Here is a 24,830-nt window from a genome sequence, read left to right on the forward strand (position 1 = left end):
TGTGTGAAATAGATGGCATGCCATTTTTAATTTGCAGAGATAAATGTTTTCATAAGCATAGTTTGACGAGGCGGCTGTTGGCTCAGGATGTAGAGCGGGTCTTCCTCTGATCACAGGCTCGGTGGTTTGATTCCCACCACCTGTCTACATGTTGAAGTGTCTTAGGGCAAGACACCGAACACCAAGTTGCTCCCAATGGGCAGGCCAGTAGCTGCCATCAGTGAACGAGTGTGTGTGGGTGAATCGAGCGGTAACTCGCGGAGCCTTTTGGATAATGCCATTTACCATTTTTGTGCTGGGTACTTGTGTCCTCCAGGTGAAGAATGACTACATGACAGAGACCGGAGATCAGGTGGAACAAGACATAGCTCTCAAACTGGGATGTCTAGAAATCAGGTAGGAAGCTTTCACACTGCAGTGGCTCTCTTTCAGGACTTTGTCAACATTGCAAACCACTAGAATTCTTAATGTTCGATGACAAATTCTTTTTACATCAAAAAGTTTGTCCCCATTTTGAGATTTAAGTTTTGCTTCCTTTCAAAATAATCACAAACTCATATATTCTATATATAGTCTACAGTTACAGTCATATTCTTTTCCTCGTTTAGCTGTTTTTTGTGTGAGACCCTTTAAGTTTGCCCTTCAGTTACGCTGGTCACTTTTGGATATGGTTTTGTTTATTGAAATTGTCTGGGCATAGTTGGATTATTAGTTCAGACCTCTTCAGGTTTTTTTTTCCACTGTGTTCACCGTGGTAGTAGACAAAGTTGCGCCAGAAATACCTGCATCGCTAACATCAAGGTTGTTCTCACAGCTACGTTTTTAAGTGTGGTTAAATTGGACTGTGGTAATTTTCCTCTTTGGAGTGATTCATTTGGGGAGGTGGGAACACAGTAATCGCACCCTTGTGCTGACCTAAACAACCGGACCAAGACCCTTGACAGGAGGTGGTCTTAGCCCACGTTGACAAGTACTGATTTGGACCAGAGAAACAAATCTATAAGTGTAAGTGGTCCCTTTAACGTGTGTGTGTGTCTGCAGTGAATGAATCTGACCTTGTTCTCTCTCTGGTTTCAATTCTAGGAGGTTCTTCAAAGAGATGAGAGGAAACGCCCTGGACAAGAAATCCAACTATGAACTACTGGAGTAAGTATTTTCTTCATGAATTTTCTTTACTTTCAGTCCAGCTCACAACATTTCTGGTACCCTACGTCCTTCCTCTGCCTGGAAATGTTTTTTATAACCCAGAAGAAACAACAGAAAAACAATCAAATATCTCAGTTTTTGGTTCAGAACTCCTGTTGCAGTTCCCCGAATCTGATTAGGTGGAAAACAGTTGAAAGAATTTGAGTTGGAGTTTGGGAGCAAACGTCTGGGATCATTTAAAAATCGATACTGTTGTTTAATTTTTTTGCAGTCTGTGTTTAGTCGGTCTCCAGATCACCTGCTCTTTGTTTAATACTCGTTCATCTTTGTAGATTTATGTGGGATCAGCTGATCTGTCTGCGTATATGGATGTTGATGGATAACATGAACAAACACTGACCGTAACGAGACTTGGCTCTAATGCTGTCTGATTCTAATGAGCCGCCCTCTTCCAGTGAAGTCTTTCTCTCTGTCCGTCTGCCTAACGAGCTCTCCAATTAACTGAGAAGAATGCCCTCTGTCTCTCCACTGATGTCTCTTTGTCTCTCCTCTTCATCCTCTCCGTCCCTTTCCGTCTGTCTGTCCGTCTCTCTTCTCTTCGCTCTCAAACTCTATTTTCGTCAGAGTTCTTCCTTTCTTTCTTTCTTTATCCATCTCTCGCTCGCTGCCCCTCTGTTTGCTGGAAAAAAAAGATGTTGTGTCATGCATATTTCTAAACCAACGAGAGAGGGAAAGGGAAGGTGCTGTCGGGGCTCTGATGCATCGAGCTGACAGTTGGTTTATCGAGGCTCCTGTTGAGCGTCTGGTGGATCACCGCCCATTCATACTGTTGTCTGGCCACCGACCATTTTGACTTGCTGGTCGAGAAAACAGTTTGTTAAGCTTAAAAAAAAAAGCTTGAAAAACCCAATTACATGTTTTTTTTTTACTGGAAACTTAATTTTTTTTTAATACAATCTGTTGTTGGGTTTAGGAGGACAAACCATTGCCTGCTTAGTTCCTCTTATTAACAGAACATATGTGCGTGTTGGAGATCAGCTGGCTGCAGTTGGCTGTAGTCCTTGTGGTTTGTGAGCTACTGCAGAGCGTGTAATCAGCGGGCCTTTGTTGCTCTGTGCTCGTTCTTTGAGGTCGGCCTGGTGTGTCATCTTTCACAGTCCTTTATTTGCCGAATCTGTTCGCACTTCTGTGATGAATATAGCGTTGATTTCGAGCGAGAGGGGACGGTTTTATGGGTGACATGATCATGGAAAGCTCCCGGGGAAATTATAAAGGACAGTGTTTTTAGTTTTGTCAAGGCAGACATTACAATCCAAAACGTTTTGTGCACCAAACACTCTAATAATGATATAATAATAATGATGATGAGAGACTGTTACTTGACCTATGTTGGAGAGTTAGTATGACGTAAGCCTTTACTTACACCCCCTCCACTCGTTCCCTCCTTCTCCCCCTGTACTTTTTCTCCAGAGGAGTTTGAGTCATTAGCTAGCTTCCTGTTTTAGCCCTGCACATCTTTCTTTGTCTCTGTGGTCTCCGTCTTTGTACTCCTCCTCTGCCTCTCTCTATCACTCTCTCTGTTTTCCTTCGGTCTCGTCTCTTAGGAAAAGATGAGTAGTGCTCTCTAGTCAGCACTTAGTCATGGCTTTCTGTTTCTGTTTTCAGTTTTCTTGCCAGTCTGCCTAAATGTATCTGTCTGTAGCTGTTGTTGGTAATTTCTCCGAGGACGAAAGAAAAAAACGGTCTGCTGACATCAGATAAAGTTGAAAGTGCTTGTCAATTAGCATTCCTCTGTGTAATTAGTGCATAATAAACACGCTTCTGTATCTCTCTGTCTCTCTTTCCAGGAAAGATGTTGGCTTAAGGCGTTTTTTCCCAAAAGACCTGTTGGATTCAGTCAAGGTGAGATTGATGAATTTTGAGATCAAAGATAGAGTGTACAGAGTGTAACATGCCAGGTTCTGCTAGATTTACTTTCAAAAAGAGGATTTACGATACAAAGTTAGCTATCACAACACCCCAGCTGCTCATCTGGAGTTGCTCGGACACCAAAAGTAACCCAACCTTGTGTTTATGTGGGCAGCTTCGTAGTGTAAGTGAAATCTCCTCTTAGCCAATGTTTTGAAGGTGTCAGCTGATGTGTTGTCGGGCTCGGTCTAGTCTGGCTGACAGGGTGTGAAACAGTCCAGCACTCAGCACGAATGAGACAAAACCTTGGCCGACCAACCAGTGAAGTTTAGCTGAATGGAGAAGAGTAAGAGAAGGACGAGAAGAAATGGTTACTTTTGCCAGATGATGAATGTAGAAACCTTATGCTAGCTGGAGTACGCTGAAAGAAACCGGGCCACTGATGCATGTAAACCGTCTCCAGGTTTCTGAACATTCTCTGCCATGTGTGTAAAACAAATCATCTGATGATCAATCATGTAATAATGTTTTCACACTCAAACTTAGGGAGTCTGTGTTGAGTATTTCCATTTCCTGTGACAAGAGAATGTATCCAGACAAGTGTTCAGACAGGCAGGAAACAAACTGGTCTTCTTCAACTATTTAGGTTACTGACTCAGTTTAGAAATGATTGGCTGAGATTTTATGGAATAAAGAAATTCCTGCAGGCAGATGATCAGATGCTGTGGGTGATGCTATTGATAACCAGGTTAGTCATGTTCCATGTAAATGCATATGTCATTTAAGACCAAAACTAGCAGACTAATATACATGTTCATGATCAGTCAGTCAATCTTTAATGTAAAGTTTGGCTAACTTTAAACAGATCTTGACAGTTTAAATGTAATAAGGAGCAATTTTATGGTTTTTCGGTTGTTCCTTTACATTTTAAAACAAGTTCCTGTCTACTACGCTCCAGAAAGGTTTAGTTGACTACAAAACTTCACCCGACCATCCATCAGCAAAAGGGTTGGTAGATAATGATTTGAATTATCATTTTTGGGTGAACAAAGCCTTTAAGTAAGGTTTCTACTGAAGTTTGTTTCATATTGATGGTTAGCAAATCTCCAGCACCTTCCATTAAATGCTTACTCAGGAGATGAACTTGCATGTTAAACTGAAGCTTTTGTGTTAGAAAAGAAAAATCCTTCGATTAGTTGTTCGGCAGACTTTTGCTGTGTGGGTTTATATGTGTCGACGGGATGTGCTTGCGTAATGAGCAGTGTCTGTGTCAGTGATAAATTTACGGCACGCGTTTATGGGGAGGGTCTTTGTGTGTGTGTGCGTGTGTGTGTGTGTGTGTGTGTGTGTGTGTGTGTGTGCGCGTCTGCATTAAAAAGGCCCAATGACCCGAAAGGTCTTCATGTCAGCAGGCGGGCTGACAGATGCTCTGCAGAGTGGCAGAAACTGAGTGTGTGTGCATGTGTGTGTGTGTGTGTGACCCTCAGGTCATGTTTAAACCCACTTTCTCCTTCCAACAATGGGGACGTAGGGGGGAGGCGTCAACGTGCGTCTCCTTCGGGGTCCCCCATCATCTGTCAAGCCCTGCTGACTCCCCTCTCATCAGCTACCAACTTTACCTCCTCCTCCCTTTCTCTCATATCCTGCATCAGCCAACATGGCAACACACACACTCCCATTTGGCCTGTTTTTATATGAAGCTGAAGATGCACACGGTGACACACATGTGCAGTAAAACATTTAGAAATTGGCACGTCTGACTTGATTGTAGATGCCTGCACAGATGCTGCGTTTAAGGAAGACCAACATGTCTAGGAGGATGGAAGAACAAATAGATAATGAATAGGTATTAACAACATGAGTGTAAAGCTGAAACAGTAAGCCAATAATCAAGCATTTTGACAACAGATTAATTGATTCATGTTATTTTTCAAGCAAAAATACTACACATTTTCTGGTTCCATCTTCTCAATCTTAAGAATGTGCTAATAAATTGAATATCTCTGTGTTTTTGGAAGAGGAAATTGTGATGCCCACTAAGTTTGATACCATTTTAAAGACCAACAATTACTCTGTTACTCAAGAAATAAATGGAAAATTGAGTCAGTCTTTACCTGCAACATGAATTAGTTGGTTGTGCCTGTCTTTCAATATTCTTGTATAATTATATATGTATACGCAGTTTGTAACAGTCAGGGTTAAACAAGTGATGATATGTCTGACACATCTGCTCTGCATGGATGTGTGTGTTAGAGAAGAGGGGGCACAGCTGTCATTTACGTTTCTGTAGTTCACTCTGGTGACGGGGAATGGTAGTCATTTAATGGGATTATTCTCCCTCAATGAACTCTACTCTACACACACACACACACACACACACACACACACACACACACACACACACACACACACACCAGAGCAGATGGCTGTGGTTGTAAACAGTGACTGATGTGAAAGCGTTATAAAGAACAGGGTCTTGTTCATTCATATTGACAGGCTGGGCAGCAGGTTTACTAGAACTGACCTTTGGTGGCTTTGGAGATCATAGTTTGAACAAACGGCCCAGCTTGAGCCGAGAAGTCACCGACTGACAGAAGTACCCTCAACTTTATGAAACAGGGATTAGCTAGAAACGATTTGGGGATACTGCAGTGAGATTTATTGCAACATTTGACAAAAAATGTGTTGAAACAAATAATTGCGACTCAGCACAGCCATCAATGAAATGTCTAAAGAATGCATGCATGTACATAACTATCTTAATTTATACATTCCTAATTAATGCTTTGGTAACGTATTGTTTTAAAAAAAAAACTAATACTATGTATTTCAGTGTATCTTGGTTGTGTACCATACTGATCTCTTATAAGACACCGCAGAGCATCTTTGGGATAACGACTCGATAAGGAAAAAAATATATATTTAAATGATTCATTAATAGGAGGTTAGTGGTATAATACTTTATAAGCTGAAGAAACTTGGCCACAGTACATGTATCCTAGTGGAACTGAATTTAATAACAATATGAGTCAATCTGTATTACTTTCGAACAAAATGAAACCTATCACTTAACCTTAAAAAAGGCAATTATTTCTAACGTGTGAGGTTGAAACCTGACTAAAAAACACAAATTTTAACCAGAAAAAACACAGTCTTCCACAGGTTGGTCCACAATGGAACAACAAAGTCTCTGACTGTTCTGCAGTGAAGGCATCAAACAACACAGTGAGACAAAAGTACTAACAAAAATTGAAAAGAAACAGAGACTTGGGGCATGCAGCCATCACTGTGTCCTTTTATAAATACACCAACACATTTTACAAAAATTAAAAACTATACAGAGTATGTGCTGTCTGCGACTGGTCAGTGCTGTTGCTACAGCGATGTCAGAGTCGTGATGGGGAGGGTGATAGCCACTCATAGTATTTCCTCTCAGGAAGGGTGGACACTTTGGACTGACAATATCCCTCTCTCTATCTGTGTGTGTGTGTGTCATGGAATTCTAGGAATTAACGCACTGATCCTATCAAGAGCCCGAAGAACACACATACACGCATAGATATATTCTGCAATAATCACTCGCTGGTTATGACATCTGTTGAATTGACACACACACACACACACACACACATACAGCTGGGCCCACAGGAACATTGTAGATGTCTGTGTTTCTTAATTCCTTCAGGCTTAAAGAATTGACAGCTGGCGACATAAATGCTGGAATGAAGTATAGATATTAATGCTTTTTTTCCACAAATGAAAGATAAAAAAAAAAAATAGACATGGAAAGTTAATAATGATTCTAAGAATGATTCTGTCCTCAAAAATGTGAAAGGTTTAGCACACACTGCGCTCTGGTAATATGATGTTTGAGCATAAATACTCACCTGAGACCAATCAACTGACTGACAGCTAAAGCCAGTACATCAATACAACTGACTGCTTCTTCCCCAAACCTTACAGTTGAACTGTTCATTTATTTCCATGCTGAATGACCTTAATGTGATGAACCAATCTACTGTAAATCCAGCTTTTTTAAGCCTGATCTGTAGTGCACTAAATCTCTTCTAATCTTGATCTTAATCTATATGTAGAGATCTATTTATAGCTTGGGAGGGCCTGTGCTGTACTGTACATATGCTGTTGTGAATTTGTTTAAATAATACTTCCATCCATATACATTTAGATACTGTCGTATGAGGGAGGAAAGGGGATAAAAAGGTCATTCTGTCAGGGGTGACTTCCTCGTCTCATACGTCGAGATGTTATAAAATACACATCAGATGAAGAGGATTATGTATGACATTGTATGTGAGTGTCTTGTACAGCTTTGTGTCTAGAGTGATGGAGTAAAGAGAGGATTGTGAATGACAGAATAATGTTACTTGATAGATGCTCCCCATCTGTCTACTCTCTGGTGACATAGCAGACCAAACAGAAATCGGGTCGCGCAAGGAAAAAACAGCTGGCACATTAAAAATTCTGTGATCCAAGTTACACTGAGGATGAATGAGAAGCAGACGGTGATGTTTAATTGAGTGGTAACTAACGGCATCAATGGGTCTTTGTTAAAATATTGATCCGAACTAAGAGCGCCCCTGGAATGAAGTGCTGAGGTCAATTTGATTGGAACAAGAGTGGCCTATTAGTCAATCAATGTCTCTGTCACACACGCACACACATCCCGTCACACCTCCTCCACCTTCTCTCTAGCAGTTACATAATATTTGAAATGAAGTCTGATTTTAATTTGTTATCCCTTCCTTCTGCCCCTCCTATCTCCAGGCTAAAACTCTTCGTAAGTTGATTCAGCAGACGTTCAAGCAGGTCGCCAATCTCAACGACGAGCAGTGCATCCTGAAGTTCTTGGAGATACTCGCGCCAATCTACCGCTACGACAAGGAGTGCTTCAAATGTGCCCTCGGGGTATGTTTCTTGCCTCCTCTCCACTGTGTCCTAGTGCACTTTTAAAGCTCGCGTTTGTTGTGTTATGTTGACCCCTTTTGGTCACACCAGGTCCTGCACGTATGCTCCAACTCGCTTCCCCTTTTAAAATGTGTCTCTACTCTTTTCTCTCAAACAGTCCAGCTGGGTGATCCAGGTCGAGTTAGCTATCGGGCCAGAGGAAGGGATTAGCTACCTCACTGACAAGGGATCAACGGTGAGCTTCTGCCAACACCGTTATCTATAATGAAGCCATGTTTAAAAGACTAATCAATGACCTCTGCTTGTATTGTTCTGTTCCCAAGAAAATCTTATTCCTATTCTCTACTCTTTCTTTGTTTCTCTTTCCGTCTCCAGCCAACCCATCTAGCTAACTTTAACCAAGTTCAGTCCATCCAGTACTCGGCTATGGAGGAGAAGGACAGGAAAGGGATGCTACAGCTTAACATAGCCGGAGCTCCTGAGGTACTACAACCCTGTTTGTCTCGTTGTCTAGATGTAGTGATTTTCTTAGCATGTACATTTTTGTTTTGTTTTTACCTGATTAACATTTATATGTAGCTCCATTACTGTTTGGTATTATGGTAAAAACACATAAAAGCTACCTTTATGGTATGCACACTTTTCTTTAACCTGTCTCAGATTCAGGCAACAATTTATACCTTTCCCAAGATTAATTCCAACAGGAGAAAGAGGGCCTTGTGTGATGTCTGTGTGAAGAAACACCTTTCACGGAGAGAACAATATCATGGAAGTGGGCAGTAGGTTAATATAGAAATGTGTGTTCAATTCCGTGAAAATTGAAGCTGTCTGCATTGGACTCTATTCTTTTTAATGCGTTTGCTGATGTCTACTTAGCTTATGGCTGTAAAGGGAAAACGTGTGAGCAATAAAACAGGGATGTGAACACCAACACCACTCTCTGAAGGCAGTTTGATTGGTATTTGTTTAGTCATGCTGACTACTAACAGATGCTAAGAATTATCATAAACTGCCTATCATGGTGCATAGACCTGTGTGTGTGTGTGTGTGTGTGTGTGTGTGTGTGTGTGTGTGTGTGTGTGTGTGTGTATGCGCGCGTGTGTGTGTGACTGAGACGATACAGAGATTATCTAATGGTTTTCCATGTATAGATTTCACATAATGGTTCTACTCACAGCGGAAAGGGTTTCGTAACACCCACTGCTGTATGAGTGGAGTCTTTCTGTTTTATAGGCTTTTATAGTATTGGATTTACTTACACACACACATACACACACACACACACACACACACACACACACACACACACACACACACACACACACACCACACGCACATGTGCACGCACAATACTGAGACGGAGGAGTTTTCCCCTGACATGAGGAGCAGCTGGAAACCCCCTCTGTGCTGTAATATGTGTGTGTGTGTCTTTAGAGATAATGGTTCTTTGTAACAGGCCTACAACTTTGTGTTTCTGATCATGTGTGTGTATGTGTGTGCGCAGCCTCTTACAGTTACAACAGCATCGCTGACCATGGCGGAGAACTTGGCTGACTTGATTGACGGTTACTGTCGGCTCATCTCCATGGAAACTCATTCCTTTATCGTCAGAGTTCAGAAAGGTATGAAACCATACATCCCACCGTTTCTGTGCAGCCTCCTTGAAATTACACAAATAATGATAATGAGACATATACTATCAAAATAAAACTTGAAAGATTGTGAGGATAAATTCGGGTCTTATACATGTTTTGTGCATTATTGTGTTTTGTCACATCACTCATCCTGATGATGTGTGTTTTTGTCCTCTAGAGGGAGAGAGAGCGCTGCCTTCCATCCCAAAGTAAGTACCTGTTTCACTCTTTGTGTTTGTTATAGTAGAATTAACACTTCTGAAGTTTATGAACTGTCTGTAATCCGTCGCTCACATGTGATAGTTAAAGGCTGCCATGCTGCCAGACGAATATTTCTGCTCATATGATCACATGTGCTTCTCCTCAGCACCTTGAAGTGCTTCACTCCCATGTTCTCCTGATAATAAAAGGAGCGAGAGTTTATAATAAAACAGTATATAACAGTAAATAAGTCACATGGACTTTCAGAGCAGCATCGATTTTAACGATGGTGAGACGTAATCAGCTTTTAGAAAATTTCTTGTTTATACAATGTTAACTATCACTGCTCAGTGACCTTTATTTGCTGTTTCACAGAGTAAGGCGTTTTGACATTTCTATTAGAAACCTTTAATTAATTTTGTGGTCAGTTTGTGCTGATTTTGTTGTTGCATATTTTGTAACTCTTGGGAGCATGTTGGAAATTAGTGGAGCGCATAAACAAGAAGCTGGCAGAAAAGTGATTTTGTCAATTGATTGTTATTGTTCTTAGTTTTCAAGGACATTAACTGTTCCCTGCCTCTCAGATGGGCTGCTTTTCTCTGGTTCAAATCACCATAAATTGAATATATTTTACATAAAGGCATATTTTAAATTATTTTGCCTCTGGGCATTATTTTTTCATTTTTTTTTAACATTTTGACAAACAGCCTATGTGAAAATATCAACAGAATAGACTATGATAAAATGAATCGTCATTTAGTCCAGTTGTCTTGGTAGTTCAGTGTGTCCATAGATAAACTGCCTCAAAATGGTTTTCAACTATTTACCCAAAATTAGACCGGCATTTTTTTCTCTTAGAAGAAAAGTAGAAAACCTAAACTTTAACAAACAAACACAAATCATTTTTTTCCCAAATCAGTCTTTTTAAAGGGTTCTCTGCAGGGCCTTTCATTTTATTTTTGCAAAGTGGAGGTCATTGCGTTTGTTTATCCATGACCGTAGAAGCCTGGAGCAGTTGATCAAAATTCAGACACCACCGTTTTGCTTACTTTTGGTCATTTCAACTCAAATCTCTCCCTCTTTTTTCTTCTCCCTCCCTCTGCCCCTGGTCAAATAAGGAGATAAGTTTGGGAGCCAAATATTTTCCACTTTGGGTTTTTAAACACTCGGGTAGTCCCCTCCTCGTTCTCTCGGACTCTCACTCTAAAAGTTTCTCATTGCTCACTGTCTCTCTCTCTCTCTTTTCCTCTGCCGGTTGTGGTCTCTGTGATGTAAAGATCGTAGTAGAGCTCAGATGACACAGACAGAGCAACCACAGCAAACGTAGCGAGGGTTAGTTTACAGACGCAGTTACAACACTGCTACTCTGTCAATGAGACCTGACTTTAAAAATCACTATTGTGTGTGTTCAAAAGGTTCAGATTGAACCCAGGTATGTTTTTGTTTTACGTCATATCTGAGTGTTAACCGCTTTGTTGTGTAATTGCTGCTAATGTGTTGTCTTCTCCTCTTCTCTAGAGTGTCTAATAATGAGAAAAAGCTAGAAGCAGTCAGGAGTGGAGTAAGAGCCATCTCTGTCTCCGGTAAGATAGAAATCATGCACTCACTCACAAATCAACTGGTTTATGAGTGGTATCTCCCTTTGCTCCCACTGCTGTCTCTCTGTCTGTCTTTCCATTCCCTCCAACATCTGTTTTTTCTCTCTCTTTGTTTTCCTCTCTGTCGGGACTACCGCTCCCTCTCTCTCTCTCTCTGTCTCTCATCCCGTCCTCTCTGTTCCGGCTTTCATACGTTCACTTCCTCCTCTCCCTCACATCTCCCCTCTGTACTCGCATCCATTCACTCTGGGTTTTGTTTTTTTGTTTTTCCTCTCACACTCTCTGGTCCTCTTTCCTGCCCGATTGGCTAAAGACCTAGTGACATCGACGCCTCCTAAGCCAACCAAGGCACGGCGTTTCCTCCTCCCCTTTGTCTTCTGTTCAGATTCGCCGCCCAATGGTATCCTCGGCTCTCGTTGGACAGTTAGTGGAGGAGCGTTTCCACAAAATTGTGATGTGGCGGAAAAACAAAAATATTTGATTTGATGATCTCAGAGGGTGCGCAAAAATGGCTCAGTAACTTTCTGATGAAATCTAAAATAATATTACACAATGTTAAAAGTTTTATTTCAGGGTTTTACTAGTGAGTGATGGCTGTAATTTGGTCTATAAAAGGTTTAAATTTAAAGTTTTGTAAGCTACTTTTGGATTGTTTCCCCCTTTCTTTTTTTAGCATTAATTGAAGTGGTTTAATGGATTAATAACTTTTATCTGCTGCATCACAATTTCTCCAATTTAAGGGGCCCTCTTCTACTATACTGTCTTTGCCTGGTTGCTTTGACTAATTCTGTCTTACACACACACACACACGCACACACACACACAGACGCACACACTTCAACCACAGTAACTGCTTGTGTGTGGCTGCTCATAACCAAAGCCAATGCTCTTTAAATGAGACTGGGAACCAAATGGAAAAGACTCTGATTTGTGCGGTACATTCTGACTGCGAGATATCTCCATAAAGCCTGAGGCTTCTGTGTGTTTATAGTTTGTTCTTTTCAGTTTCTAGTTATGCGAGTACATGCTGACAAAAGCCACTGAAGATGGATGTTTCCTCTAAATCTAACTTTCATTCAACAAAACTTGACCGGGAGGAGTCGGTGCTAAGAAAGTGAAAAGAGTGAAACAGTTCTCTTGAGTCTCAGTTAAACGCATGCTTCACTGTTGAGGTCACCGTTTGGTTATTTTTAATAATTATTTTCAGTTTTTTATGGTAGTGAATTCAAAGGGGCAGAGCTTAATTAGTAGCAGGGCAGCCAAGTGGTTAGAAAGATTTTATTTTATTTTTTTTCAATTTTCTTAAGGTCTGAGATCAACCACCAAACTATCTGCCCTGTTAAAGAGGAAGAGTACCAGATCATGGCTTTAGTCCTGTAGCTTGGAAAAATCAGCTACTTTATTGCAATGACTCATGTTATTGAAAATGTTCTTTATTCGGTGTACAAATGTGTCCTGGTGGAGGTGATCGTTCAGAACCTGTCCTTGCCTCCTCGTCAATGGCTTTGGCAGCTCTCCTCAGTAGCTCACAGGACTGCTTAGAGAACATCATGGATCTGGGCAACAGCTGGTTTGTTAGAACATTTAACAAATGATTCAAACGTTTTCTGCTGGAGGCTCTAAACATGACACGCAAGCAGGGTGGACATTTTACGGCAAGCCACTGGATGATGGTTGAGCCCGTAATAATAGATTTATTTGTAAAGCCTTTTTGAAAAACAAAGATGGCGAAGTGCTAACTGGTGATAAGAAAGCTTTAACAATTAAAACAATTAAAACACACATAAAAACAAGCAAACGCATTATTGTGAATATTGTGAATGGAAGGAAAGGGAGCCCTGCGTGTATCACTTCCCTTCATATTATTTGGAAGGGAATTTCACAGTTTTTGTGCCAGAATAGATGAAAGCGTAACCAAATTGTAGCAATTGTTAGATCTTTGTTCCAAGCACTGCAATATTCTCTAAAGGTTTGTGTAAGTCAGGTCTGGAGAATTAGCTAATTAGCTTTAGCTTAATCCCAGGTTTATAGTCAGTGTAGTTCAAGAGCAGTGACAAAGCAAAAGGCTTGTGCCGTTGGTAGACTTGCGTTTGCATTAATGCAAATGTTGAAAAATATGGTCGTAGCCCACTGTGTGTCTGATTAAGTATGAAACGACATCCAGGAAGGAGATGAGCTGAGCTCAGTAGAGGTGCTGGTTGGCAGATTTGTTCCCTTGGCTAACAGTTTGTCACCTTTTTAAGTCTTGTGCTAAACTAAACTAACTGGCTGCATGCTGCATATTTACTATACAGCATGAAAGTGATGTTGACCTTCTCATCTTAGGCTTGGTAAGAAAGCAAATAAGTGTATATCCTCAAACTTTTCCTTTCAAACTGGGGTGGGGAGGTTTTTTCCTACGTCTTTGGGTTAAGATTCTTCAGAGACCGTCACAGCAATCCAGTCTAAACTGATGTATAGTTCAGCTGACCCAGATAATAAAATTGGCCTTTTTTTCTAGATTTGGGTGAAACTTTCATCAAGCAACGAGTGTTCACCCTGCTCACTGTTTACATTACACCCACATGTTAAACTCCGCAGCCTGCTAACCATACATTAACTGTCCAACTCAACCTTTTTACTGCTTGACACAGACATCACACTTCATTGAAACCATGCTGGAGTTTCTAGTATTAATTCATTTCACTGACATGTGTGTGCACAGCATTATTAAAAAGTTGTTAACTCTGCCTTTTTCTCTGGAGATATTTTTGATCTCGACTAACTTTAACCACAAGCGTTTGGCTTTGCAGATCCTGCTACATCTCCCATGTTGTTTCAAGGCTTTTCATGCTCTAACCGCTTTCTTCTCTCTCCCTCTTTTCTCCACTCTGCCTCCCGCTTTTCTCTCTCTACTCGCTGCCTTCTCTCTCTCTCTCTCTCTCTCCCTTCTCTCTCTGCTGTCCCGTTTCCTGCATGCTCTCCCGGACCCTGCAGAAGATCTTAGCGGGGATGGTAAAGTTTTGCTGTTGTTTATCAATCTCTCTGTTGTTCTGTCTTTATGGTTCACACTGCAGCCTCCTGGGAAAGGGGTAGCGTGTGTGTTGGTGTGTGGGTCGATGTTTAGATGTGCATTCCTACGTCTTTAAAAATGGCGCTGTGTGTTTATGTGCTGTATTGTGTACATATACTGCAGAGTGAGTGAGACTATTTAGAATGAAATGTTTCTTTTGCTGATTGTTTCTCATGTTTCAGTTATAGGAAACATGAATAGATCAACAGTAGCCGGAGTGGTTTATTATTTTAGCCTCGTTTTCGGTTTTAAGATGATCGTGCGTTTGAGCCTTTCGACTAAATTTGAAATGTGTCTGCTTTTAACCACAAGAATGACACGAAAAAATCAGAATTTGCAAATTGAGTGGCATTTCTCTTTAAGGGAACTACTCCAAACTTTTCTCTCTCCACACACACACTTACACAAAATCATGCACACGTGTACTCGCATACACTCACGCACACACTCGTGAACACTCTGAGTGAAGTTGGGAGAGGTTTGCTGGATTCGAGAGAGCGGGTGCATTCCTGGCTATAATGGGCTAACTAGATCACACACACACATTCAAACACACACATTATCCCTCCACTGAAAGCAGAAGGAGTTATACCAGTCAAACTTAGAAACGGCCGATTCTTTAGAGCAAACCACATGGGAGCGAATATGCAGCGAATAAAACTCAATAAAGCCGTGGACTTCACGGTACAAATTTACAAATGTGTATTGAGAAATCAAGTATGGGAACACTGATTAACCAGGCTGGATTAAAACTAAAAGAAAAGGAGTAAAATGCTGAAATGCAATGTTGTTTTTATGATGAGTTTATCTAATAAAACACATTAAGTAGCGGCGGCAGTGAAAGTAGAGCTGTTGCTCTTCTTCCAGCTCATATGGTGATATTTTTAGAGGCACATTAAAGTCTTTCGTTTCCTCTCATGTGGAACATAAATCATGCACAACAATAGCATAGCAAAAGCAAAAGTCATGCCTGTTTGATTAAAACCTGAAATATTTTCCAACCTCTTCTCCTGCACTGTTGTACTGCTTAAGGAATGCTAGTAATACAAGAATGAGTATAACACATTTAGTGTTTCCATTCATCCTACCCATAAAGGTCGAGTGTGTAGGATTCAGGTGGATCTACTGGCATGTTTTCTTTGGTGTATAATCACCTGAAACTAAGAATCAATGTGTTTTTGTTACCGTGCAATGAGCCTTTCATATCTACGGAGGGACTCTATCACTAAGTCTGCCATGTCGCACCGCCAATTTTCTACAGTAGCCCTGAATGGACAAACCAAACACAGGGTCTAGAGGACTGTCTTTCACGTTTGTCGTATTATTAGCAGCCACTGTTGTTTTTCCTTTATCTTGAAAGGGAAGAGTGAATGGAGGGGTATTTAGTTGGTTGTAATCTGCAACCTCACCGCTAGATACCACTAAATCCTACACAGTGGACCTTTTAAGGAAATAGTTTGACACTTATTTGCTTCTTTGTAATACCTCTCGCACGTCTGTCGATTTTAAATATATACCTGGAGCCAGCAGCTGGTTAGCTAAACTTAGCATAAAGACAGGAAACTGGGATTTGTTTGACATGGCTCTGTCTGAAGAATAAACAAACTATAAATAACATGTTAATAAGTGAACATCAGAAGTGCTACCAGGCCTCCAGACTATGACCATTCAGTAGCATTTTGCAACCAGCTTTGGCAACAGTGCGACTACATGTTAAAACCAGGAGCACATGTGCGACTTGCAAATATGCACCCATGTGATTTTGTTCTTTTTAAAATCATCATCATCAAGTGAAACACCAGGAGAAACATCTCTACTGAAACCTTTTGCTGCGATCAGTGTAACATGCGCGATCAATCAGCTGATCCACTTCCTCAATATATACACGGTTATTATTAAACACTTAAAGCACGACTTCACTTTGTGACTCTTTCCTGTAAGATTAAAGAACATTGTTATTTTGGTAAAAATGTCTCATTATTGTTACCAACAGATATGTAATACAGTTAAGATAGTAAAAATATAAATAAATCATATTTCTTAACGATTTAAGAGCGGTGCTCTTAATTTTATGTTGGATCATCAGCACTAGCCCTGGCTACCTTTTGACAGGGTTTGGCTAGTGTTTTCCCCCTGCTTACTATCTTTATGGTAAGCTAACTGTCTCCTGGCCTTCACTTTTACCAGTAAGACATGAGAGCAGTATCAATTTTCTTATCTAACACTTGGTAAAAATGCAAACGTAGTTCCCAAAATTATTTCTTGCAGCATTAAACACTTCTCCTTTTATAACCATCCAGCATTATCATTTAGCTTTTATTTTAGCCTGCTTTATGTCAACAACTAAATTGCTAACCAGTAGTGTTTTCTCCAGCTTTATTATACACGGCTGACTTCCTTGAGAAAATCAGCGACAGGCTTGAGAAAAAGGATTTCTGATAAGTTTAGGGACACGTTCCCACATAGCCTGATAAATCCCGAGCAGAGCTGCGAGGGTAGCGTTCAGGACAGCAGATGTTTGACTCTTGTTTCCAACAGCTGAGTCTGCACGCTGATTTTATTTTAAACACCGCCATCTGGTTGGGACAGACATGGTCCATCTTTTCCTTCTCTTTTTCCCCGCTGGCTCTCTCTACCTCTCCACGTCTCTCGCTGCCTATCTGTGTGATTCTTCACAGATTTCATCCTAAACGCTACCATCTGCTTACATGACAGCAACTATTTTTCTCTCTTCCACTCTGTGGTTCTCTCTCTTGCTGTCCCACTCTCTTATCCCTGCATCCCCTCTGACTCTGTCCTGTTCTACCTCGTCTTTTCTGCTCGTCTCACTTGAACGCTCTCCTCGCTGTGTCTTCTCTGTTTCTTTCCTTCTTCTCCTCCACCACAACAGTAACTCCCTGCAGCCAGCTGCTCTCACACAGACAGATATGCACAACACATGCTCAGCTGACACTCTCCGCCAAGTGTGTGTGTGTGTGTGTGTGTGTGTGTGTGTGTGTGTATAGAGAGAGAAAGAGAGGGAGAGAGAGGAGCTACGTGGGTGTTGCTTTGCGCAGGAGTTGTCGAAACTCAGTTATCTTCACGCTGTATTTCTTTTGGTGCAGTTTTGTTTCTTTTCTGCACACGTGTTTTGTTTGCATCAGTGGACGCACGGTGAACTTGTGCTTGCTTTTCCCTTTGTGTGTAAGTTTAGACTTTGGTTCCTGTGTGTGTGTGTGTGTTTCTTTCTTTTACTCTTTCTCTCTCCTCACCATTTGTGTGTTTCTAATGTTACAGAGACTGATGACTATGCCGAGATAGTTGATGAAGAGGACACATACACCATGCCCTCCAGTAAGTAACTTCTTCAATCATTCATTCTGCTCTTTTGCCAGTAACATCTACAAACTAAAGCAGCTTCTGTTGCACCGCAGCAAGAGAAGCATATAACAACTGTTTCAGTGTTATTCTTCTGTCAAATCCTTACGTTCTCAAGTAGCCGAGTGCGGTGTGAATCTCCTCCAAGGAACACGCTCGCACAAAGAACATCAGAGAAGTTGCATTAAACCGCATTTGGTTGAGGTAGCGGCTAATCAAATTCAGGCCGCTTTTGTACAAACAGCTGGAGGCCAGAGAGGCTATAGCTCATGCTGTGTGACTCCGGCTGGTTGGACTCACATTAAATCTGTCAAATTCATTCATATGTTAGTGAAGGGAAAAAAAAAACTGAATGTGCTGCCCTGTACCAATACATTTGATGTGGATGTTACGGTCAGCACAAAGTACTCATGTATTTGATTATGTGGTCAAGTTTGAAGCTGGACCATGTTCTCCTCTTCCTCCCACAGTCTTTTTCTATCTTTCCCTGTCTGGCTTTATTTGTTTGTCTCTTTCACTTTGCTTTTTTGGTCTTCTTCTTTCTGTGACTTCCTCTCAACAGACATATTTTCCAAGTCTGTGTTTGTGTGTGTGCTCCTGTCATAACTGTCTACTCTGTTTAAAATGAAATTGTGTAACAGTAATGGCTTTAAAACCAACCCTACTTTTTTTGATCAGCAGCAGAATAAGCTTAGTTTGTTGTTCAGTAACTTGCTTGTTAACCAAGCTTCAGAGTGAAGTGTGTGTGTGTGTGTCTGTGTGCGTGTGTGTATGCGAGTGTGTGTGTGTGTGTGTGTGTGTGTGTGTGTTTGTTAGTGTGTTATCTGAGCTATTTTCAATCTTGAAACAGCTCTCTGGCTCTCTCCCTCTCTTCATCTCTCATTCTTCCTCTTTCTCCCATCGCCAACACAGTGAGCTATGGAGTAGTTGAAGGTAAAAATTCCCTCTCTCTCTCTCCTTCTGTTCCCCCAAAGATTTTACATTTTTGTTGATATTTTCCTTTGCCAGGCATGGTTGCAGGGAAAGATTTGATTCCTAATTAAAATGTCTTAGTTCCTGCACATTGCTTTGTTGATTAAAAGCTAACAATACCCACTGAGTTACATTGATAACACAATCAATTTTGTGGCTTTTTGGAAATGTAGGAACATAGGGGCCTCATAACAGAAATAGGTAACATAAGTTTCAAAGATATACGAAAAATTCTAGAGCTGAAAACTTGATTCCTCAATCGACACTTGTTCTCTCATGCCTGTCTTTGGGTTTGAAACGTACGCAAGACTGCCTGTATCATGACAACAGCTGTCACTGGCCAGCTAGCTTTCTGTAATGGACAAGAAAAGACTTGCTCCAATTCTAGCCTTGATTAATCTGAGAAATGAATTGTTGTTGGAAGAGAGGATAGACTGTGTGCAACCATTTATACATGTGCAGGGACATTTGAAGCTTACATGCAAACATCAATATAAGCTTCAACAACAGGCTATCATCAGCGTTAGCTTCTCTAATATGCTTACATCAATATTAGCTCCTCCAGCGAGCTAATATCAGTGTTCGCTTCTCCAACAGACTGAAGTCAATATAAGCTTCTCCAATATGCTAATATCAATATTCTTTTCTCCAATATGCTAACATCAATATTAGCTTCAACAACAGGCTAACATCAATATTATCTTCTCCAAGAGGCTAATACTGATGTTAGCTTCTCTAACAGGCTCACGTCAATATAAGCTTCTGTAATATGCTTACATCAATATTATCTTCTCCATCATGCTAACATCAGTGTTAGCTTCTCCTACTGGTTGTAGTAAATATTAGCATATTCAACAGGCTAACGTCAACGTTAGATTCTCAAACAAGCTGACAAAACTATGAGATTCTCGAGCAGAATTATGTTTTGATGAACAATGTTTTTGTAATACCAAAAATCCTAAATGTGCTCCTAAACTGAGTAAGGATACGATTTCAGACCAGGAACTTTCTGCAATGAGGCCCATATATCGTTCTCATTCAAAGCTGGCAAAGAAAAATACAAAATACCTTATTCCAGATTGTTGTTGACTTGTGGTTTTTGGTGTTTTGTAGAATGCAGTTTATTCGGGTCTGGTGTTGGAAATGAAAGGGAGAGCCAATCCACAAACAATGCAAGATGATTCTTCATTAACAGTTGAATCGGAATCCTTTGCAATCGAACAGTGTTTGCGTTGTTTATTGGCTTGGCTCTCATTTCACCATCACGTCAGTTATGTCATTTTTATTTCTTAATCATGATGTATTATCATGGTCGTATTTCATTTGTGGTCTCTCTATGTTAGAAGCAATTATTAGTTTCCTGCTGCATGGATTGAATGCAGTAAATTTCATTGTAATGGAATGTGTTTTGGTTACGCTGTCAGAATTTGTGATTTCACTGTTTATCTGTTGGTTGAGTCAAACAGTCGAACTTTGTTAAGCCCAGCAGAGAAGTAAACTTTTAAAGGATTAGTTCCTGATGGTCAGTGTCCTACATAAATCTCTTGAACTCAGCATGGTTGGCAGCTGACATTAGTGCACTTCTGGGGAAATGACCTTTTCAACAAGGCGGAAATATTGATAACACGTAAATGTCAGCATAAAATGTCAAAGCATGTGGATGTCAGTTGCAGAAACAACTGCTTTCATTCAGATGTTTGGATGTGCTCACTGAATATAAAGGATTACTGTGAGTACACAGGAATTCTTCTTAATCAAGTTTCTTATCAAAAAAGCTCTTGATGTTTACATGCTCAGAGCACTCCAGGGTTTTATCCCAGTTTATGATCTCAATCAAAGCAGCACGTTTAAATGTTTCCCTGTATCCCCCTTTGTGTCAGGAAAAACTAGAAACGATAATGGGACTCTGGTGTGCATGTCCACAGATTTTTATGATCCTTGATGTTAGATGTGTTTGTCGTATGTTGGTGTCTTGTATTTGTGTGTGTGTCCATGTTAAAGTAGAGGTGTCAGGGGAAGGGAATATGAAATGTATGTACAAACCTGGCTTGAATTGTATTTTTGTATGTTGTCAATGGTTTCTTTTCGTCTTATCTGATTGCCAATGGGTGCGGTTTACCAAAAGGACGATAATTTGACTGCCCGAAAAGTAAAAAAAGTAATTTCAAGTGTCTTAAAAGTATCTTTTATGTCGTTTTCGGAGATTAAAGCGATCACCTGATACCAACTAAACTGTCTTGTCCTGGTAAGCCCTATCCAATTTGGTCTGAGGCATGTTTAATGTGATGGGGTCCAGTCTTTCCAGTGTATGAAGAACAGCAGGTAAATGCGCATATCTCACTCTTTTCATGTGTTTCTGTCTTTTCTTTTCTTTTCTTTTCTCTTGCTCTCTCTCAGCGCGGGATTATGAGATCCAGAGGGACAGGATAGAGTTAGGCCGCTGCATAGGAGAGGGCCAGTTTGGAGATGTACACCAAGGAGTCTACAACAGCCCGGTATGTCAAAACAAAAACACAGCTTTGCCTACGTTTTAAAGAAATGGGATACAAGATGCTTGTCACAGAAAACTAAAGTGACACACTAGTGAAAAAAAAAAATAGAATAGAAAGATCAGATGATACTTGATGGAATGAAAAAAATGAGTCATGTTTTTTGTCCAAATGAGTAATTTCTGGTCAAATTTAGTCAGATGTTTTTTTTCTTCTTCCTGTGTTCCCATCATTTTGCATATTTTCGATTTATTGTCATAGATATCAAAACAAGATAGTTGTATCATCTAATATCATCTAATAACTTGACGTGCTGTGTGTTCTTTAGGACAAACCGGGTCTACATGTCGCCATTAAGACCTGCAAGAACTGCACGTCTGACAGCGTCAGAGAAAAGTTCCTACAAGAAGCGTGTAAGGCCACACTGTGGTGTACTGCGTCTGTTAACTTGACATATAAGCAACCCGTGACTCACCTCACACGTGATGACGAGTGTGTTGATGAGTGTGTGTTTGTTCCCCCTCGCAGTGACGATGCGTCAGTTCGACCACCCTCACATCGTCAAGCTCATCGGAGTGATCACTGAAAACCCCGTGTGGATCATCATGGAGCTCTGTACTCTCGGAGAGGTAGGGATGAGGCCGCGGGGGTTTTGAGCGCGTGTCACTTCTTGTTAGTATACAAACAAAACCGTTGAGTGCATGTCATGATGGTAGTCAGCCCAGAGAAGCCTGACTTAAAAGCTCTTATGTTTAGAAAAGAAAAAGAAAACAGTTTACATTTGCATGTTGAATAGTTCAGTGAGACAAGGTTAGGTTTTGTTGAAAGAACATTATCAGTGTGAGATATTTTCCCGTATTTTCACATTCACATAGTATCAGCCGTGTCTAGATATTGTCTTGCTGTTAGCTATACTGATACATTACTATTTTATACTATGTAATTCTGTACTCATCCTTTACTGTATTATATTTTAAACCCAACGCTATATTATAACTGAATTTTCCCTCCAGGGCTCAATAAAGACTTGTCATATGTTATCTTCGATAAAATGTGTCTCTGTCATAACCTTATCCCTGTCCTCCTGTCCCTCTGTCCATCTTTCTCTGTCCACAGTTGCGTTCATTCCTTCAGGTCAGGAAGTACAATTTGGATTTGGCCACGCTCATTCTGTTCGCCTACCAGCTCAGCACAGCACTGGCTTATCTGGAGAGCAAACGCTTTGTACACAGGTACACAAACACACGAGAGGTTACAGAGATTGACTGAAGAATCATTTGGGGTATTCTGTAGGATTGCATGTCCTGTATTCACATTATTATTAAAACCTATTAACCAGGGTGGTTCAAATAGTTTGGATGTCTTATATATTATATATTATATTATCACTGGACATACGGAGTGGTTTTCAGACACAGTGTTGTGTTTCTCAAGCTCTTTGATGGATGTTTTGCATCTGAGAAATGACTAATAACACCTGTGATTCAGGCCTAATAGCAGCCTTTCTTTTTATTTTTTTATTTTCCAGGGACATCGCAGCTCGCAATGTGTTGGTCTCTTCAGTCGACTGCGTGATGCTCGGAGACTTTGGTCTGTCACGATACATGGAGGACAGCTCATACTACAAAGGTAATATTACACAAAACCAATACAGACACATACACACACAGCTTGGTAGTATGTTATGACACAGAACACGGATTCACTGATGTATGAAGTGCATCCAAGACAGTTTTCAATCACCTGAGACCAGTTTGTTGTCCCAGTAACATTTCTAGTTAAGCGTCTGGGTCCATCTCTTCTGGTTGTAAGTACTTTGCCACCATCTAAAGGTTGCTTCGGGTACTGCAGTTTTTCTTGCACAAGTTTGCTTGTTATGAAAACAGTGTCTTCTTCCATCCTGTGACCCTCTGAGTCTTTTTGAAATTACAGAGGTCCACATTTAATGTTTAATCTAAATGTAATTTTAATGTTTGCCTTTGCATCAGCTTCTAAAGGTAAACTTCCTATCAAATGGATGGCTCCTGAATCCATCAACTTCAGAAGGTTCACCTCTGCCAGTGACGTCTGGATGTTCGGTGAGTTAACACAGTTTGCGCCATCATCAACATGCTCAGTTATCAAGGGTGTCTGTGTCTGACATCTGTGTTTCTGTCAACGACCGTCTCTTTGTAGGCGTGTGTATGTGGGAGATCTTGATGTACGGCATCAAGCCTTTCCAGGGCGTCAAGAACAATGATGTGATCGGCAGGATAGAGAACGGTGAGCGATTGGCTATGCCTCCACAGTGCCCGCCCACCCTCTACAGTTTGATGACCAAGTGTTGGTCGTATGACCCCAGCAAGCGACCGAGATTCACCGAGCTCAAAACACAGCTCAGGTAAGAAAAAATGTTTTGTTGCCTGATATATGACAAGGACAACGAGGAGTGCTTTTCCCAGTACTTTGTTGTAGTTTGATGAATCTACATGGACAGATTTCTTCTTCGTATCCTGATACCTTAATGTGTTTGAAATACGGAAATCAAAGTAGCCTCCGTCTTGCAGTTTTTAGAGATGATAATTTTCCTGGGTGCTTCCTATACCACTGTCTACCTATTAAGATGAAGAAGTAAACCACTTGTTGAAAAGAGTCTTTTGTGTATGACGTTTGTAGCACCATACTGGAGGAAGAGAAGCTGCAACAAGAGGAGAGACTTCGAATGGAGATGAGGAGACAAGTCACTGTGTCCTGGGACTCTGGAGGGTCTGATGAAGCACCGCCTAAAGTAAGACTACACTGTCTGACTGTCTTATTAAGACACTTCTCTTTTATTATCTTCTTGTGTTCCAGTACACGTGTTTGTTATGGCTGATAAAAAAAAAGAAACAACCTGTTTTTCTTTCTGCCTGTAGCCCAGTAGACCAGGTTACCCCAGTCCTCGTTCCAGCGAAGGCTTCTTCTCCAGCCCGCAACTCAACCACTTCCCGGTACAGCAAACACACACCCAGAATACACACAAACAAACACACACATACAGAAAACAAACACAAACACACAACTGCCAGAGTGAGAAAGCTGTGCTCCTGTGTTCCTTTTCATCCACCGTGGCTGCAGCAGTGTTTTACTCTGACTTTTGAGAGGCTTGAGGTGGCAGCAGCAGCTCTCTGCAGCTGTTGACAAAGATTACTATTATTGTTATTGATAATCTTATTGTGACTCTTAATATTGATACATTCTTACAGGAACAGTCCGTTGCCTGTAGCTGATCTACAGTATCAGGAATGAATAGCAAACTATTACTTGAGAAAAAATATCTATTGATCAAGTATTTTTATAGGTTGTGTGTGTGAGTTGGACTCTAGCTGCGCAGTGCAAACTATGCACAAGGCTGTTCTTCTCTTTTTTTCCACAAACACATTGCATGATATCAGCTGACAGTGGAGAAGAGAGACACCTAGAGGCTGTAATGTGAAACAAAAGGCTAAATCTTTCATTGTGTGTGTTTTTTTTTTTTTTTTTCACTTACCCGTTATTGTAAATTATGAAAAATAATAAATAGTGATAC

At 40.7% G+C, this 24,830-nt stretch overlaps 1 protein-coding gene across 15 annotated transcripts in view; it reads left to right on the forward strand.

Annotated features, from left to right (window-relative positions):
• Positions 1–24,830, forward strand: part of ptk2aa (protein tyrosine kinase 2aa) — a 61,903-nt gene that overhangs the window by 26,657 nt on the left and 10,416 nt on the right. For 6 of the 15 annotated variants that reach the window (XM_030411890.1, XM_030411889.1, XM_030411881.1 and 3 more), the window contains 21 exons: positions 317–396; positions 1,084–1,146; positions 2,994–3,048; positions 7,840–7,980; positions 8,138–8,215; positions 8,356–8,463; positions 9,485–9,602; positions 9,793–9,823; positions 11,334–11,398; positions 14,390–14,407; positions 17,742–17,798; positions 18,735–18,755; positions 21,192–21,289; positions 21,612–21,696; positions 21,812–21,912; positions 22,400–22,515; positions 22,812–22,912; positions 23,272–23,361; positions 23,459–23,663; positions 23,939–24,050; positions 24,178–24,252. In XM_030411890.1, the coding sequence (XP_030267750.1) occupies positions 317–396; positions 1,084–1,146; positions 2,994–3,048; positions 7,840–7,980; positions 8,138–8,215; positions 8,356–8,463; positions 9,485–9,602; positions 9,793–9,823; positions 11,334–11,398; positions 14,390–14,407; positions 17,742–17,798; positions 18,735–18,755; positions 21,192–21,289; positions 21,612–21,696; positions 21,812–21,912; positions 22,400–22,515; positions 22,812–22,912; positions 23,272–23,361; positions 23,459–23,663; positions 23,939–24,050; positions 24,178–24,252 (1,818 nt within the window). Of the gene's footprint in view, positions 1–316; positions 397–1,083; positions 1,147–2,993; positions 3,049–7,839; positions 7,981–8,137; positions 8,216–8,355; positions 8,464–9,484; positions 9,603–9,792; positions 9,824–11,333; positions 11,399–11,726; positions 11,814–14,389; positions 14,408–17,741; positions 17,799–18,734; positions 18,756–21,191; positions 21,290–21,611; positions 21,697–21,811; positions 21,913–22,399; positions 22,516–22,811; positions 22,913–23,271; positions 23,362–23,458; positions 23,664–23,938; positions 24,051–24,177; positions 24,253–24,830 lie in introns of all 15 variants that reach the window. The other 9 variants (XM_030411885.1, XM_030411894.1, XM_030411895.1 and 6 more) reach the window with 4 other exon arrangements.

The sequence above is a fragment of the Sparus aurata genome, chromosome 3, assembly GCF_900880675.1.
Source record: "Sparus aurata chromosome 3, fSpaAur1.1, whole genome shotgun sequence".
Classification (NCBI taxonomy): domain Eukaryota; kingdom Metazoa; phylum Chordata; class Actinopteri; order Spariformes; family Sparidae; genus Sparus; species Sparus aurata.